The 18,923-nt window shown below is 38.4% G+C and overlaps 1 protein-coding gene across 6 annotated transcripts in view; it reads right to left on the bottom strand.

Annotated features, from left to right (window-relative positions):
* The window catches only part of RGS7 (regulator of G protein signaling 7), a 300,375-nt gene that overhangs the window by 120,157 nt on the left and 161,295 nt on the right, over positions 1–18,923 (bottom strand). For all 6 annotated transcript variants that reach the window (XM_090263548.1, XM_090263551.1, XM_090263546.1 and 3 more), the window contains exon 3: positions 18,611–18,707. In XM_090263548.1, the coding sequence (XP_090119674.1) occupies positions 18,611–18,707 (97 nt within the window). The remainder of the gene's footprint in view (positions 1–18,610; positions 18,708–18,923) is intronic.

The following is an 18,923-nucleotide window of genomic DNA, read 5'->3' as shown; positions in this document are numbered from 1 at the left end:
CTCACCTCCCTTGGATGGGTCCTAGCATTCTCCTAGCTTCTCTCCCATCTCTCAGAGTGCTATGCTTGGTCTTCATTTCAGGATCTGCTTTCCCTGCCTGTACTCACAATGTAGCCATCTCCCAAGGCTCGGTCACAGGTCCTTCTCACTTACACACTGTCCTCTGAACATTGTATTTGCTCCCTTGGCTTTGCTCTGCCATTTATTTATACACCACAGTTTTAAAATGTATACCTCCAGCCTAGATTTTCCTCATGACCTTTAGACTTCATATAATAATGAAACATGATAACCATAAAAATACTTCAATATAAGCAGTATGATCATGTGTGGAGTGGGTTAATTAGCATTTGCAGCATCCAAATAAGGAATCCATACTCCAGGGATGGATAGCTGACATTTGGAGCTAATCAGGGACCCACATTCCAGAGGTGGCTTCACAATGGCTTCATATCATATTATCACAGTATTTCTCAGAGTGCTGAACTGGATAGCAACGTAAGAAATAAACTTTTGTTTGTAAAATGAGTGATGTAAAAATGGTATGTTTGGTTATATAAGGAGGGGTTAAGATCCAGCAATCCCTGAAACCCACACATCTGAAGCATCACTCAAGGACTAGCCTTGATGGACCTGTCTCCCTACTTCATAAAGAACTTTGTCACCTGACCCCACCCTCTAGTTGACTGGTCCTACCAGACAAAGTTCAAGGTGAGTCTCATATATCTTCAACATCTCTTAGACAGTACTTTGTATTTTTTTTGTCTTTAAGTATTTTTATAGATAAAATTAGTATATAACATTATACAAATTCCAGGTGTGCATTATAATTTGACATCTGCATATAATACAAAGTAATTACCACCATTCTTTGCCATACAATTGACTCCTTTCACCTATTTCTCCCACCCACACCTCTCCTTCCCCTATGGTAACCACCAATCTGTTCTCTGTATGTATGGTTTTTGTTTTGTTTTCTTCCGTTTGTTCATTTGCTTGGTTTTGTTGTAGAATTCACATATGAGTAAAATCATACAGTATTTTTTCTCTGTCTGACTTATTTCACTTAGCATAATACCCTCAAGGTCCACCTATATTGCACAAATGGCAAAATTTCATTCTTTTTTTACAGGTGAGTAGTAGCTATTTGTGACATATCACATCTTCTCTATCCATTCATCCATCAGTGGGCACTTAGGCTGTTTCCATGTTTTGGGTCTTGCAAATAATGCAGCAATGAACATAAGGGTGCATGTATCTTTTTGAATGTGTTTTTGTATTCTTCTACTAAATACCCAGAAGCAGAATAGCTGGATCAATTGGCATTACTATTCTTAATCTTTTGAGAAGTACTTGAAGCTCTACACATCGGCTAGAGTGACTTATATAAAGCGGAAATCTGTATTTCAATTATATTGTAACTACTTATTGTAAAATAAGTTTGATATTCAAAAGAGCTAACAACTGTTAATATAAGTGACAACCATTCAAAGCAAACGACGACCTATGTGTAATGAGAAATGGTTGTAAACATCACTTCGAACAAGCCAGGTTTTACCCCCTACTAGTCCATAGACTCCATTACGATACAGATTGTGTACATCAGCATTATCCTTTGCATCCTTAGCACTCACGTTGACACATAGTAGGCTGTTGTTAAACAAATGAAAAAATATGATTGAGAAAAGAATTCAATCAATCAAGATGTCAATATTTTCAACCTAATTTCTAGCATTCTGGTTTCTAGAACTGATATTTAACCTAATTTGCAGATGGAGAGCAGTATGAATTTAAGGAATAGTGTTCTAACACTTTAACACTCAACATTAAACAACACTTGCTGCTTTTCTAGCACTGATATTGAACCTCTCTTCATCTCTTACTATTTGCCTAATTATCTTGGGTCTTTAGTTTGACAGGTATTTATCGACAAACTCCTGAAATACCATGATGAAAGAGTCATAATCTCTTTCCTTTGGAGAGCTCACTGTATACTGGTTTAGATAGACATGCTAATGAGTCATTTAAGTAAAAAAGCATTATCCAACAGAAACACTAAACTCATAGTTAGAATAGCAGGATAGCAGGATACTAAGGACATTGAGAAAAAAATTTTAAGATTTTGATATAGTTGATCTAAAAAAGAAACAAAAACAAGCACCAATGGAAAAATTCAGAGCTTTGTGGACTTCCTTAAACTTACATTACCATTTAATATTACTTTTATTTTGATCAAATGTAGGGTTATGCTATAGCATTGTCCTCCTAATACAAAGGGCCTCTAAAAGTCTTAATCCGCCCTAATGATTGCTAATACAGAGACATAGATAGGATGCCATGAGAACACATAGAAATACAGAAAAGCAATTAAATCAGGTATGGCCAGGTAGGGGAGGAGACAGGAGAGGAGAAGGCATTTTAGAGCAAGTGATGCCTGAGCTGGGTGTTGAGTGACAAATGAGGCAGTTGAAGGCTTGGGAAGCTGGGGGAGGCAGAGGGTCTCTATGGTGGAACTACTCCATCACCCTGAATTAGATCTTCTCATACCTCCTCTCGCCTAGACCATCATCTGTGATCTCCCTATTATCTAGAAAGCTGCCACATTGAGCTTTCACTCTCTTCCCAAGGCTGAGTCTGTACTACCTGTGAGGTATATCTCGTTCCAAGCCCCCTGCTTGGCTGTATGTCAACATTCAAGAATCATAGAGAGCCCTGGCTGCTGTGGCTCAGTGGATTGAGCGTTGGCCTGTGAACCAAGTGTCACTGGTTCGATTCCCAGTCAGGGCACATGACTAGGCTGCACGTCAGGTCCCCAGTTGGGGGCACGAGTGAGAGGCAACCACACAGTGATGTTTCTCTCCCTCTCTTTCTCTTTCCCCCTCTCTCTAAAAATAAATAAACAAATAAATTAATTAAAAAAAAAAGAATCAGACTATTTGTCCATCCCAGGAGGGCTAGTTTGCTCACAGTTTCTACTTTTGATTTTCTTTGTAATAATCACCAGCACTTTTCTTAGTCATTAAGCAAATATCAGCTTGTGTTGTCACCATCTTTCAAAACCTTATTTAAAATTATCTTCTATAAGAAGTCTTTCGCAGTGGATAAAAGCAGGTGTCTAAAGGGCTTCCTCTCTGCTGATGAACAGTGGCCGATTCACATGTTTGGAGTCGTATATTTGTAAATATCCGAAGAAAATCAATATGTGTATAGTCACAACCAATGTTGTTTAACCAAGACCGTACACTTAGCTGAATGCATGCAGTTCCTCGTGGCTTCACGTTGTCCTGACCTCACTCCAACGCCCAGTAGGACAACACTGTAGTGCCACCAAGGCCCCACACTTCTTCACCCAGTTTCTACTTAGCCTTCCTCCCTCACAATTCTCACCATCACTAGGTCCCTGTTAAGCATTTGATCCGAGTGGAGGCAGAAGAGACACAAATTACTTAAATCTCCTGATGGAATTTAATAGTTTTGAAGAATTAGAGCATTTCATATGGGAGCAATATCAAAATAGGTGACCTAAAACTAAAACTGTTTCCCCCAGAATCTGCAGTTACTGAATTGTGTCCTGAGGCTGCTAATAGTTTTTCAGCAGTTTCTTAAAAGAAAAATAAACAAAGGCTGTCCACTTTTTCCTCAATCACTCTTTGCTCCGCTATGAATTCAAGGGTAATATTTCATAATGTGCACTCCACAGATAACTAACGCTGTGAGGTGCTTTGTAAGAGGGCTTTTTTTTTTTGGAAGTATGTTTGGGAAACACTGCGTTATATGGCCCTGGTTTGGAGACTCATAATGAACACTATTATGTTAAAGACTAGCATTTCACTAGATAGTCCAATTTTACTTTGTTAAAACCCTTCATGCCACAAGTGTTTCTGAGGACAGAGCAGAGCTGTTCTCCCTACAATATCCGTATCAGCAGCACTGCATGGAAATTAAGACTAAGAAATGCTATATCATCCCCTCCGTTGAGTCCCTGTGCTGACAGTGAGTGCTGTGGAGTTGAGGCACTTATTTCTACTCCATATAAGAATTCAATGTAGTAGATATCTTTTTGGTGGCGTTGCTATTTAGGTGCATTAAATGAGCACAGAGCAGACATTTCTCCAACTCTAGGTCTTTACTTGTATAAATCTTTGAAAATCACTTAAGTGTTGCATCACTAGAAAGTCATATATGTGAGACTCTAACTTGATCCCTCATAGTATTTTAAATATGGCAGAGAGGAGAAAGCATGGATTGGGGAATAAGAAAGATATATGTCCATCATTGACAAGTTGTGTAAGCTTGACAAGCTAATTAATCTCTGTTGGTCTTATTTTTTTTTAAATCTATAAAACTGGGGCAATAGCAGGAAATAACCACAAGGTGGTTATTCAGATTAAAATATTCATAGACAGATACCCAGCAAAAAAGTTGGCTCACTCTGAATGAATGTATACTTCGACCACAAAGTCAGGTAAATTAGTTCGGTTTGGCAAATATTTTTGAGCACATATTTCATACCAGGAACATGGACACTGGACATGAGGACAAATAAAGCACAACTCTTACATCTTGTGGCCCCTATTGTGGTGACATTCCCTCAGAAAGAAGTGAATCTGACAAATCCCAGTGAGAACAAGAGTATGCATTACCCAGGCTTATTCTTAGTGTTTCTAGCATCTGGGAGGAAGAAAAAGCCACAGAAACCTAATTACAGTCAGATAATTAAGAAGTTAATGGACAATACCTTGTGGAATTAATCCACCCTTTAACATCCTTTATAAATGCCCTCTTTCTTCTTCGAATTTCTGCAATGGCGGCAAGTCATGTCTACATCATAGGCCTCGGTGATAAAAATAGATGATTAACTGTCTTTGTATTCTATTTTGTTTTAATTTTAGAGGGAAAAAAAAGATGCTTTATTTTGTTTTTGCAAGCCAAAGAAGTAAAAGTATGTAACTTTAAAAGGAAATTTTCATCCAATGGGGAAAAAAAAATCAAAATAACAGTTTGGTGTCAGATGTAAAGAATCCCTTAGAAGTAGAAGATGATTGGGGATCAGGAAAAGAAATGCATATTTCAGAACTCATTACCAGAAGCCTTGGTTAAGCTAACAAGTAAAGTGGAGATTTGTTGTTTCAGTGGTTGAAAACCTTCAGGCAGAGCTGGATCCACGTGCTCAGAGGTTGTTTTCAGGACCAAATTTCACTCCACTTTATGGTTCTGCTCTCTTCTGCACTAGGATCCCGTGGAGACAAATTTCACCTTCAGGTTAATACCTAACAGCTTAACTATCAGCAGAAAGGGGAAGTCCTTCCCCAATAGTTAACTCTAACAGAAGTACGAGCCACGAGTCTTTGATTTTCCAAGCTTGTGTCACAGTCCCTCTGCACACCCTTGATCCAGGGAACAGGTTGTCCCACTGGAACCACCTGGACTGAGAGCAGAATGAGGTGGTTACCACCCCCCTCAAAATTCAAGTAGGTGGTACCACAAAAAGGGCACCATCTTTATAAGCCATCAAAGATGATCGCTACTAACTGGTGTAAGGTAACATTGGCCTTGGAGTTTTGGTTGGATCACCATTGTCAACAACTCTCTATGCCCTGAAACCAGCCAGACTCCTTAATGCTGGGGTGGGGGGTAGTGTTGAATGCAGCTATTTTTGAATTATTTAATGATTTCCCACTGCATTTGCACCCAGCAGCTGTTAACATCCATCTCTTGCTAAAAGGCCCACCTGATCAGGAAGGTTAAGAGAAATATTCAATAACCTCGAGAGAAAGGTTGGTATACTTATTTTTAGCTTGCTGGTATTTGATCATAAATGTTTTTAGCTTGGAATGACTTCAAGGAGATTTGTACACCTGAATGCTGCCAAAAACAGAAGGTGGGGGGAGTCAAATATTAAAGGAAACATTCTTGCTCTCATCCAAAAGAAGATTCTTTAAATTTTTAAAGAAAATGTTCGTTCTTTTTTTTTTTTTTTTTCACTCCCTTTTTGGATTCTCTAAGGTTTAGACTAAGAGGCACACCAGTCTAGTATCAAAAAGCTTTAAAGACCAAACATGTTATAACTATAACTTGTTAACCTCTTACTGACAAGTCTTTGATAAGAAGAACAAAGAGAGAAAGCAGGTCTTCTACCTGCCATCCAGTCCTCTATAACCCTCTATAATCTCAATATCTTCCCCAGATGGGCCCAGATAGAAGATTTTTTAAATAGAAGTTGTTCTGAGGGACAAAGGTCACTAGAAGCACGTGATCTCATGAAGATGTATTGGCCATGAAAACAGTCCTTCCAAGAAGCTAACAAATTAGCTTGGAACCTTGAGATATCACTATCTGTGGGGTGGAGGTGACCCGTGGCCAGTGATTCTTTGTGTCAAGTTTACATCAAGCATTGCTTCCCGAACATTTTAAATCGTCAAGGCAATTCCTTTGGATGTGTCTTCTGGGCAGACTCTTGGATTAATACATCCATCCCCAAAGTCTGCTCCAAATTCATGTGCAGTTGTCAGTTTTCAGGTTTCGACTTGCAATGGCTTATCACTCAAAACCATCCTAAGATTATACGGAGTCCAGGGTAGCCGACCTGGAGGACACCACAGAGAGGCCATTGGCATATAAGAGGGATCTGTGCTCACCCTGATGTGTGGGACAGACAATTCTACTTGATTCAGGTTTCATGTTTTGCAGATTGAACTTCTACTAGGGTGCCCATCACAACTCTCTCATTTTCCTTGATGAGTCCCCCACTGACCATCCCAGGTCTTCTTCATGGTTTCCCTCCACCTTGAGCCCCCACAGACAAGAGCAATTTAGCATTTAACACTAGAGTGTCTTACCTTCTTCCTGAAGGCTTTCAAAGGTGAAATTCTGCTCTCATATTTGGGAATTTTACTATGGCTACAATACTTGCTGGTTTGACACCTTACTGAGAAAACACTGGATAATCTGAAGTTTATAAACAGGCATCCTCACTATATATTTAGGTTAGAATGATTATTAAAATTTAAATTTCCAGGAGTAGACCTCACATAATATTAAAGCAATCTTTGAATTTACTGTCTATTTATTTAGACATAGTTTGAGTACATGGTATTGGTTTAAAGGAAGAACATTTTGTCCTGCACTTAATAATCCATTGATGGTTATTTATATCTTGATAATTCTTTGCACATTAGGTTCTTTCCTATGAGAATTAAGTGCTCTGAAGTAAACATTGGGGAAAATTTTGCTCAGTGAGGATCCAACACTGCAAACGAAAGGGAGACACTTTCAAAATTGTCACTTTTTGCTCACAAAGTAAAATCTGACCATGTGCAAATAATTCCCCAAATCTCCAGCTAAAGAGAGAAGTCATGCTCTAAGTTTATTCCACATCACAGGCTAGAGACAAAATCAAAAATTCAACCTCATAACTTTCCTTTCAGACCCTTCCTGGTCTGAAGCATCTTAAATCCGCTCTACCCCTTTCTCTATAGAGTACTGTTTACCGGGGGGACAGTGGGATTGGCTCGGAAAAACAATTTCATGCATGATTTCCATGAGAAAATGTTTCAGAGAAGAAATTTAAAAACAAGCAAGTACCTAAATTATTTCTTTGTAACAAAATGGGACAAAGGGGAGTCGGGAAAAACTTGTATTTATGCAGAAAGCACAGCTGTTTCCCTGGAAACAGGTTGAGCAGTTATGCAAATAATATGAGTTAGTAGAAATCTGAACCAAAGAATAAACGAAAGAGGAAAAAACGGCTAATTGGGATACAGATACGTTCTGGGGTGATCAATAATACAAACATACATGAAAATCACGGGATGTGATAGTCATGGTATCAGGAGAGAAGCCAAGGACGTTCTGGTGTGGAATTGTGGACATGCCCAGGTTCTGGGAACCTTTGGTCCTTTGTTCCTAGACCTGCTGCTCAGTCAGTGGAAGGGGACAGAAGGAAGGAAGGAAAAAAGGGAGCGTGGGGCAGCACATTTGGTGCTGGGACGAATCCCCAGGGAAGTTTACACAGGGATAGGCGGTCCTCGTTTCATTGCACTCCACTCTGTTATGCTCCACAGATGCTGCTTTATTTTTCACAAGTCGAAGGTAAGACCCGTTGCCAGCAAAATGATTAGAACTCGCTATATTGCGGTCTTCTGGAACGGAGCCCGCTAGGTCTCTGAGGGCGGCCCACACAGTTCCTGCTTTAGCCTTTTAGCCTTTCTTCTCTGTTTAGTTTCATGCTCATGTTGGTCTGTTTCCTTCCACCACGTGGTTCTCCTTCCGCACAGTGCAATGCTGTTTCTCCTCTCTTCTTTGCTCCTATCGCCTAAATAAACACAACACTTTCCCACTAGATATGGCAGCAGCATGCTAGGCGAGGGAACTGAGGCTTATAAAGTAATCAAGTCTCAAAGACAAAGAACACCCCTTGATGACTAACTGTGTCACCTCACCTAGAGAACTTTCTTACTATACTGATTTCTCTGTAGAGAAGGAGGCGTTTTCCAAGCTAAATGCAGAGTGAAACAAGGATAAAGAACTCAAGTTATTTTATAGGATCATATTATTATATATTATATTGTATATATAAATCTATATGTTATATAATATATATATCATATGTACAGTATTTCATCACCTGTGCTTTTTAATAGTTTTATAGAATGAGATTATGGCATCTAGATTATCCTAGATTCAAATGTCAGCTCTACTGATAACTAACAGTATCACCTAGGGTAAGTTATTTAGCTTCTCTGAGCTTTGCTTAACTTTGTAAGGATACTAACATATATAATAATATACTTAAAGAGCCAATATTTGCCAAATGCTCAGCACACTGTAAGTAGTCAATAAATGCCAGTAGTTGCGATAGCTGTTTTGACCCAAACACACTCATGTTCACTTCAGCACCAGAGCCCGAGCTGCCATTTAACATTTACTGTTTTCCTTTGCAACATGAAAAATGGGACTGAAACCCAGGATTCTTTACCACCTGTATATATTCTCTTCATTATTTCAGTTAGGCTTTGAAAAGTATTTACATTTGAATATGAGAATGCCCAGTGTTCTAAAAATCAACTTATTGGTGTGACTTTGGTTAATAAGATTATATAGATTTCAAGTGTACATTTCTCTGATGCATGTTCTGTAAGTTGCATTGTGTGCTCACCATCCAAAGTCAAACCATCTTTCATCACCATATATTTGGCCCCTTGAGCCTACTCCCCCATTCACATTCCCTCTGATAACTATCATGCTCTTGTCTGTGTCTATAAATTTCAGTTTCATCTCCTACAGATGAATGAGATCATAGAGGTCTTAGCTCTTCCTGACTTATTTCATTTAGCATGATATTCTCAAGGTCCATTCATGGTGTCGCAAATGGCAGTATTTCATCTTTTCTGGTGGCTGAATGGTATTCCATAGTGTATATGCACCCCATCTCCTTTATCCAATCATTTACTGAAGGACACTTCAGTTATTTCCATGTCTTGGCCACTGGGAATAATGCTGCAGTGAATGTAGGGGTGCAGATATCTTTGCAATTAAATGTTTAAAGCAAATAATAAAACTCAATCCGAGAATGTGTTTGGACTCTGGAGAAATTTAAAAATTAGGTTCCATTTCCTGGTACTCCATCTTGAAGCCCACCTAAGCTAGTAAGAGACAACAAGGCAGAGTCCTCATCTTTCTAACGGTCCCCTCTGAGAAAAAGGCACCTTCCAGCGCAGGACGCCAGCAGAGCAAATAACGAGATGCGCGCTCTTCCCATGGCCATAAGCTGGGAAGGGAAATTTGCTCTGGGTTTAACCAAATGGCCGCGACATCAGCTGTCCTATGAGAAGTCATTACCATTTCCTGAGTGTCTGCCACACGCTAGATGCTGTGTTACTACAGAGGATACAAATTGAAATGCGAGGTTTCTCTTGTTCTCCAGGTGGGTACAGCCTTTAGTAACAATCATAGCACATGTCCATTGAGGTCAAAATATCAGGGAAAACAAATTCTGTGAAGAAGAATACAGTGCTAGGAAAATCCAAAGATAGGAATAATAGATACAAGCTGGCCTGGGATGAGGATGGGATAGCAGTAAGGGTGGGGCACTTCTCTATCCTAAAATTTTTGTAGGGGTGGGGGTAATTGAAGTTGAAAGTTCTTTTGCATATGTTCCAAGAGAGAGAGGCATGAAGTGAAACCCAATTGGTGCCATTGGACATAAAGGCAGTGCAAAACGATAAGTTATACAAGCCCCTCAAACGTGCTGTGCACTGATTCAATATTTCACAAGAATGCATCCAAACTAGCAAGCCCATCACCAAGATTCATTCGTTCTTGGGGATAATGAAGACATTGGTGCTATCCTGACTGTCTGTCTCCAGGGTTAATTCGGATCTCTCCAAAGAAACCTATGTGAATGTTTTAATTCCAAGAAGTAAAGCTTCCCTTTAAAAGGTTTTTCTTTAGCAACCTCTCATTTCTAGGATTTTAGACAATAACTCATCAGTAAACAAAATTAAGTTTTCCAAGTTTGTTGCTTTAAAGAAAAGTCAACAATTGTGAGAAACAATTTCCACAGTAGATTACTACAAAATGAAAATTTAATATCTCTGCATCAGTTAAATCTCCCAGGATAAATTTGCAGAATTGCCTCTGACTTTCATTAGCTTCTTCTTTCAGTAATTTTCCTGATGGCACAACCCACTGAGTATTGACATTATAATAACAAAGAAATTATTAAGAAATCAAAATGGGATTTAGTTAAGAAAAATAACTGATATCAATAGGATATGATCTTAAGTTCAAATGGTCAGACATGAAAAGAGAAATTAACAAGGCTTTATCTCCCTAGAATATTTCAGTTTGATCTGTTTAGTCGCTTCTTAGAAGGAATAAAAGCTAGGAAATATTAAAGAGTGTTAAAAGCTATAAGGTACCTTGAAAATGTGAGGAATGATTATTATTTTATGAACATTACAGACATTCAACAAATGCCTTTTGAGAACTTACCAAGAAAACCAGGTGTCAGATGCTACAGAGCCTCCAACATAGGTAATTCCTTAGTTTGGCAACAGCAGATTAACTAGCAGGGAAGAGAAATCCAGATCTCGGCCTGATCTGAGCCTTCTAAGGTGTTAACAAAAGTCATACTATTCATTGTACTGACTACAATAATGTTTCACTTATTTCTCATTTTCTTTGTGCCACACACAGAAATATTGAATTGCTCAGTGACATCAGCATGGAAAAATGTTTCATTATTTTCTTGTTTCATCTCCTGTGCATTTATTATTTATCGCCATATAAGACTTTTCGACTGGTATTTATATTTTTAACATATGACCAGTAATGAGTTCTACCTTTTAATTAGTTAGATTATGCAAGTTACCAATGTCTTTTCTGTGTCCCAAAGCCGCCTTTTCAAAGGCTGTCCCATTACTGAACATTTTCAAACTCTGTTGACCTTGAGGTTGGATTAAGAAAAAAATAAAGGGAGGAGATGGTTCTAATCCTGATGAGTTTATATTCATTTGGTTTGAAATATGGGTAGGATGATTTTCTATTTCTATCCAATTTCCTCCTGTGTAATACTTAACACCTTCCTTGGCACCTTACGTGGTCTTGATTAATGAGCACAACAGTGCAGAGACTTCAGGGACTAGGCTGCTGGTGTCTCTCCGGTCCCTCCCACAGGTCTTAACTATTAGTGCTGAACCTGAACTCCCAAAACCCAACTTTGGGTAATTTTTTGTAAATGTATTACTTGCTATGTGGCTGAATTTACTTTCTGGACTTTCACATATCTTGGTATTTTCATCTTGGAATTTTTTCCTTTCTTTCTTGGCTTAGATTTTCACTTTTGAATATAATTTGGCATCATCTGTAGATCTCAAAAGTCCCAATGTCTATAAAAATATCATTTTAATGCTATGATAAAATTCAACACCAGCTGGGATTTCCCAGACCTCCAGAAGTTGTTTGTTTATGGCTGCACTGTTTTCTGCCTCTTATATTATTCTTCCTTAACCATGCCAAACTAGTCCCAGCTCCCAATACCGCCACGTCCAGTCCTTTTTCTGCAGAAATACAGTAATGGTTTTTGAAAATTCTAAATAAAGTATATGGATTTCCCCTTTTTCCAAAGTCCAGAAAAGAAGTTACAATGTTACTGAGGCTCAATATTTCTTCATAGAACCTTGACTATGGGTTTATGCATCCACTCTGCACTTAACAAGGAGAGAACTTGAAGTTCATCCTTAAGGCTCTTAAGGTCTCTTCCAGAGAGTTCTTTATAGACAGAAATCCAGTATTCTGTAGGCATAGTGACATTTGTCCAGTTAATTATCTAGACAAATTTTGGCCCACTGTTAATGATTGGCTCTTGAGTTTCTGTTCATATTCTTAAATAGAACAATTCACATTCAAAGACTTATTTACAGCTGTTGGTTACACAACAATACAATGATCCAGTTGTGTTGAGAAGAGTCTTTCCTGTACTAGAGACACCACAGGGAGGAGCCACAGTGTTCTGAGCAAAAGGTAGCGTAACAGAACTATTCCAGAAACACCGACCCAGCTGGTAGTCAGAGAGGACTCTTATTTGTATACTTGGACAGAAATATTTATGTATTTGGACAGAATTTTTCCTCTCTGGAATGGAGTTATTTGAAGGGAGAAAATCAACTCCCATCCAAATTATATTTACTTAACATACAAAATAGCAAATTCAGATGCTTAGATGCATGACAGGAAGCACCATCATTGTCCACAGTTGCCCTGAAAGACAGAACAGTTTTTGGGCCTAGTCTGCACGGCTATAAAGAAGGCTAATGCTAACATCAAAGCATTAGAATATTCCTGAGTCTTTCCTGTTTCTTCTAACATTCTAGTGAAAATAAAATGAGTAAGAGCTTGCTCTTCATCTGGCTCATATCAAATTGATCCAACCACATTTTTAAAATAAATTATTTCTCAATAAAATACAGTGAGCACCCAATAAATAGCCAACCATATCGTTTCTCAGTAGCATTTAGCTATCAGAAAGAAAATCATCTAGAACCTCAGCCAGAGAGTCCAAGGGGCTGAGATTAGAATTCTTTACTAGTATTTCTAATCACTTCGTGTTGCTATTGTACAACAAGGAAAGAATAACACCCAAGAGGCAATAAAGAAGCTTTCACAGCAGAGACAATTTAAATATCTATTTGATTATGTGACAGTTCAGCCCCTCCTCTTGCTCCCCGGCTTCACTGACTGTGTCGTCAACAAAGTTTGCTTGTCACTTTATCAGAGGGGTGTGTCAAGAAGATGACAAAAGAAAAAGGGTTGTTTTTTTTTGGCAAACATCCACGTCTCTTGCAGATCTAGTTAACAGTTCTTGTTTTCTCCAAGAACTTTTTTTTTTTTTCAGAATTGAACTTTAGGAACTGCCAATGTATTTAAGATATTTTTTCCTATTTACGGCTCATAAATTTCCCTTTTTGCATTCTTGAATTTTCTTTGTGATATTATAAAGACAAAATATTATAAACATGATTTCTGCCAAAAGTGTTTAGAATTGTTTTCAAAAGCAATTTATTTCTCTTTGAATTTCTTTAAAACCCATGACAGCCAGTCCAATGGGGAAGGTACAATATTTCACAGTAAGACGTCAGTTTCAGAAAGAAGAATCTTAGACTCATAAAAGTATCTTAAATTACCTAGTTTCAGAGTCTCCAAAGGGGGGAAAAAATTCCACCTTACTTATTCTTGTCTTTAAATTGACTCCAAGTACAATCAGGTTTCAGTCATATAAGGCATCTTGAAGGCTGCTCTCAAAAACATTTGGATGCAAAATGTGTACCTACTGAAACTTGCATTGGCTCAGTTCATATCACCAAGCTTGCTCCTCTCCTTATCTGTGCAGTTACCCACAAGGTAAGGTTAAGACTACACAGATCATCCCTTAGAGGAATAAAGGACAAGAGGCAGGTCACCTTTAAATTATTACATTAAAGGGAACTTGGTTTTTAATTTCACATATACTGCTCAGTGTTCACATTCGTGGCTGAAAGCCAGGCATCGCAGGGATCACAAGCTCTGCTTTTCCCAACTGAGGATCAATTTAGGTTAGGAATAGTTTTAAGTTGCAAAAGCAAAGTAGCAAAGGGATTCAACTCCTTAGTCACCAACATTCTTGTGATGGAGAACCTTCTCAAACCAACAGAAGACAAGGAAGCAGAAATCTATGAAACACAGGAATGGCCGACTAGAACTCCCTACTAATTTCTTCGTCTCCCCTGTACATGGTGCTTGGTGGTTTGGAGCAGGCGCCAGCCTTTCGGGATCCTGAGAATTAGTGCCCTAAGCTCAATCTTCAAACACGCTAAATAACCCATTTGACTTGATAGCTTCCACAGGCAGTCCTTTTCTGATCTCAGCGGGCTGCCTCACAAGCATGGTACAATTCAATTTTAATGAAAACCTACACCATTTATAAAGAACCGAAAAAGAATTCTGGTTTATTTCCTGCTGTGCCTTACACTGGAAACACAGTGATTTCCCAGTCAGTCCATTGAAGGGAATGAAACTCATCCACTAGGTGAAGGCCTATTTCACCATGATCTAGAATAACTGAAATACTCAATGTCCAGAATATGAGAACGTCAAAATGTCCTGAAGAATCATGGAGTGTCATGCCAGTGAACTTGTTCCATTTTCAGTTCATTTGCAGGGAGTGTGGTTGTGGTGGTGGGCATTTCTAGAGATAGCACCTGAGGTGAAGAACCTGCAGGTGTTTCCTCCAGGCCATGCGAGTCCTCAGAGGTAAAACTGAGACAACAGCTCAGGTCTTTCTGCCAAGTGCGCCAGACTTTCCATCTGGAGGGGACCATGTAGGGAGACAAATGCAAGCATCCCCGCAGATTGTGATATGTGCTCATGGGTCATGCTGAACCAGCGGAGGCATGTGCGACGCAGCACTTACGGAAGAACTGGGTGATGGAGGAGAGGGAAGCGAGTTCTCGAATGGACTGATTCGGTTTGAATGTTAGTTAGCTGTACGACATTGGGCCAATAATTTGAACTCTCTGACTCTACAATTCCTTCTCTATGAAAAAGAGATAAACAGTAACTACCTTGAAGTATAGCAAGAAATAAAATGGGTATATGAAAAGCCAGTGACTATATAGTATACTCGCAATTTAACAATATCTCTCACCTAAGTAAAATATATCTATCATATATAATATAAAAGCAATTGTTACATATAATAAGTAATTGCTATTTTAATATATAAAATCGAAATAACAAATCCTTATTAAAAATGTCTTTATAATTAAAAAGAAATCCCAATGATTGATTCGAACTCTTAAAACATTCAATATTGAAATTTACTTTATTTTTATACACTTAAACCCATGATGTGAATCAACAAAAAATCTACACCTAAATAATATTAAATATTCTTATAATGTGATATATTTTCTAGAAACAAAGCACCCCCAAATTTCAACATCTTGTTAAGTAATCAAAACATTTGCTGTCAGTTTTAATTCACTCTGATATGCATGTAACCAAGGCAAACGTTACAGTTTTAAAATATTATCAAAGCCGATCAAATGCCATAAAAAATGTAAAATTTATCATTTTCTCTTTTATTTACAAAATGTGTTCCATCTGAATGTGGATCTTACATTCAGGGTTTAAATACAATACAAAGGCTCTTCAGCTGATATGAGTATCATAATTTGCCTTACCAAAGGTTTTCAGATAGAAGATGAATAGACATTGTAAGTTACAAGATATGAATTCTAGGGCCACAGCTATCATGTAGGAATAAAGACATGTGCATTTCAATCAGAGAAAATCCTCAGCAAAATCTTCAGATATATTTTTAGCTTTCTAATTACCTTTCCAAGTTGAGGACACACTTGTATAAAAAATTGCATGGACACTTTTATAAAAATCGCATGCAGTAGTGTTTGACTTCCTCTTTCTCATTATATTGTGATGGGAAGCTTCAGTGCAAAGGCGAGACATAGCTCCACTTGAAAGGTGAGGATTCTGAGCAAGACTATTTCTTAACACACGGCAGACACTTTTCAGGTTCTTCTTCAGATTTATTCCTTAATTACTCTAAAACATGGTTTGAAGCAATTTATAATATTAATCTTTCTCTCTCTCTCTCTCCCCTCCACACAAACACTCCAAATTAAAACTACAGCAATGAAAGACAGACAGAAAACCTGTTAGAAGAAAAAGGAAAGTAGATATGTCAGGGATGAGTCAGGTGAGAAAATATGAACGAAATGTCAAATGAATTTCCTAGAAATTAGAAAAGAAAACAGGAAAAGGATAATACAAGTTATATATTTCTCACTGTTTTTAAAAAGGAAAAAGTCAAGTTTATCTGCAAAGATAAAGTTTCCTTAGTAATTATTATAGAATCAATGCATTTTGTGGGACCTCTCATAGGAAATTCAGAGAACATGAAGTAAATATCTTTGATTATAATTTTCCAAAAGTTAAAAATAGTAGGTAAGTAATCATGTCTCTGCCTGCCCTAAAGGCTTCTGTATCATTGCACACAAACCTCACAGAGGTATTTCTTTCAAGAGTTAAGTACACACAATTCAGGTTCTTGGTTGAAGATCTGATTATAAAGTGCAAGTGTTTGAACAGCTCTGCTCCCACAACTGACTTCTAACCTCTGGAAACAGAACTCACATCAGTCGATCATACCAGCGGAACATTTACTGCCAACATATAATACTCTATTTCCCCACTAAAATGAAAACATTAGTCTTCGAAACCCAGTACAGTTATTGGAACACAGTGGGTATCCATTCAGTGTTCGCTGAACTGAATAAAAAACTTAAAGGAAACCACAGTTAGCATGCCTCTAAGACCAGCAGGTGCCAATCCTCTATATTTTTTTAATCAGCTTGAAAATGGTTGCATCCCAGTCCTAATGAATTAAAATCTCTGTGGTTAAAGTTTGTAAATGGGCATCCCTAAGAATCAGCGCTGAATATGTTGCAGATGCAGGAAAAGTCTGAAATGGAAAAGGAAAGTGGAGAACAAAAGGTAGGATTTTCAGGGTAGAGACGAGGCACCCCAAGGGATGCTTTTGCAGGTTGCATCACCGTGCCCCCGAACACAGGGACAAGGTCTGCAGAGTCACCAGGGACCCGGAATGCTCTGCCTCATCGTCTCTGCATCTCTTTCCTCCTGTGTTTTATTTCTCTCAATCCGCAGACAGACTTCCTTTGCTTGTCTCTGCACGTGTCCATCACCCCAGTGCCAGACACAAATACACACACAGTCACGGACACACACACACACAGTGAAGTTCAGGAAACTCCAAAGGATCTCAGAGGAGAGAGAGCCAATGGGCCAGGCTCCGATCAGCATCCACCACTGATGTGAGAGCAACGGACAGCTCACAACCCAACATCTGAGGTGCTTACTTGTACTTGGCCCTGATTATTACCCTCTCATCAAGGCTGAAGCCTTGCTGTTCACTGGTCTTCTTTTGATCCTTTTCATAAGGAAGCATCCTAACTCTGGTTCTTGAATCCCATTGAGCACCATCCTCTCCATGTGCTCAGCAGCAGACTCCTTACTCTTGTCATGTGTCATCATGACAAGGCTTTAGTTGGTCTTACCTCACCTCTTCTCTTAGCCTCACTGGCCCTGGCCCCAGCCCCACCAAGTACCCACAGGATGGGCCTCACTGCCTGATGGAGCCAGAGCCCAGATTTCTAACTTATCATTATCCATTTTATCTTGGGTTTCTCTAGTCACTTCCAATCAAACTTGTGGGGTTGCCCTAGTTCTGATAATGATTCCTTTATCTCTAAGTCACCCAATTAAAAAAACAAATACCAAGAAGAAGTTGGGTCATGTCTTCTTTTATCCTGTACGCCCAGTCATTCACCAAATTTGCGTGCTTTTTTTCTCTCTGTTCTTTCTTCCCACATATCAAATCCTGGCATCCTAACTATTCCTACAAGAGCCTTATACCTATGACAGAGACAGTGGCCTCTACGAAATGCCAACTCAGCTTGAACACTTTCATCATAACATTCTCTGCAAACATTTTCAATGTCTCCATATTTCCCCGCCCTAACCAAAATAAGAATTATTCTTCTGGTTAGCTTTCAAAGACCCTCATAATCTGAGTCAACTCTATTTATTCCTGTCTACCTACCCGGTTTTCTATAGTTAAGTCCCTCCCAGCTCTGCTCTTGAAGCTAATACGACCCCACATTTTTGAAACTCAGCTCACCACCGACCTTCAAGAACCTTTTCCTGCCTCCTCATTGATTTTCCTCACCCTCCTAACATCTATATACAATTGACATCACATTTGCTCTATACATCTTTATTTAATATTGTTTTCTCTTATTTTACATTTGTTCACTTTGCTTTTGCAACTGAGAGTAGGGTCATGATTTTTGCTTTTTAATTATTTTGTTATTATTTCAAGTGTTGAACATGATGTTAAATATGGCATTAGCATTTTATTAGTAGTTACTGAATAATGAGTTAGAGAATTTCCAATGGTGAAAAGTTAGAATAGATTTTAAATAGTCCTGTGAAAGATACCAGACAAATAGAGCTATACTGAATGCAGACTTACCGGAGAAGACACTAGGTATCTTGGAAAGGAAGCTTTTGACAGTTCGAATAGGAATTCCATTTTTTTCATCTTGCATGCGCGCTATGACATCTTCCATCTAATTAACAATAACAAAAAAATTAAAGCCTTTCAAAAGTTGAATTTTTCCAAAAGATCAGTTCTCATAACAATTTTGTATACCAGTTTTGCCCAACTAAGAATAATGCGATTTTTACCTTGCTAGACTCGGTCACATCAATATTTACAGTTCAGTTAAAACATGGTAGAGAAAACAGCAAGAAAAGTGGCTATTTTAGGCTCCATTAACTACTAA

This window comes from Furipterus horrens, unplaced genomic scaffold (genome assembly GCF_987537825.1).
Source record: "Furipterus horrens unplaced genomic scaffold, mFurHor1.1.pri manual_scaffold_15, whole genome shotgun sequence".
In the NCBI taxonomy this organism is placed as follows: Eukaryota; Metazoa; Chordata; class Mammalia; order Chiroptera; family Furipteridae; genus Furipterus; species Furipterus horrens.
The sequence above is the reverse complement of the archived record's forward strand: the minus strand, read 5'-3'. Positions and strand labels throughout refer to the sequence as shown.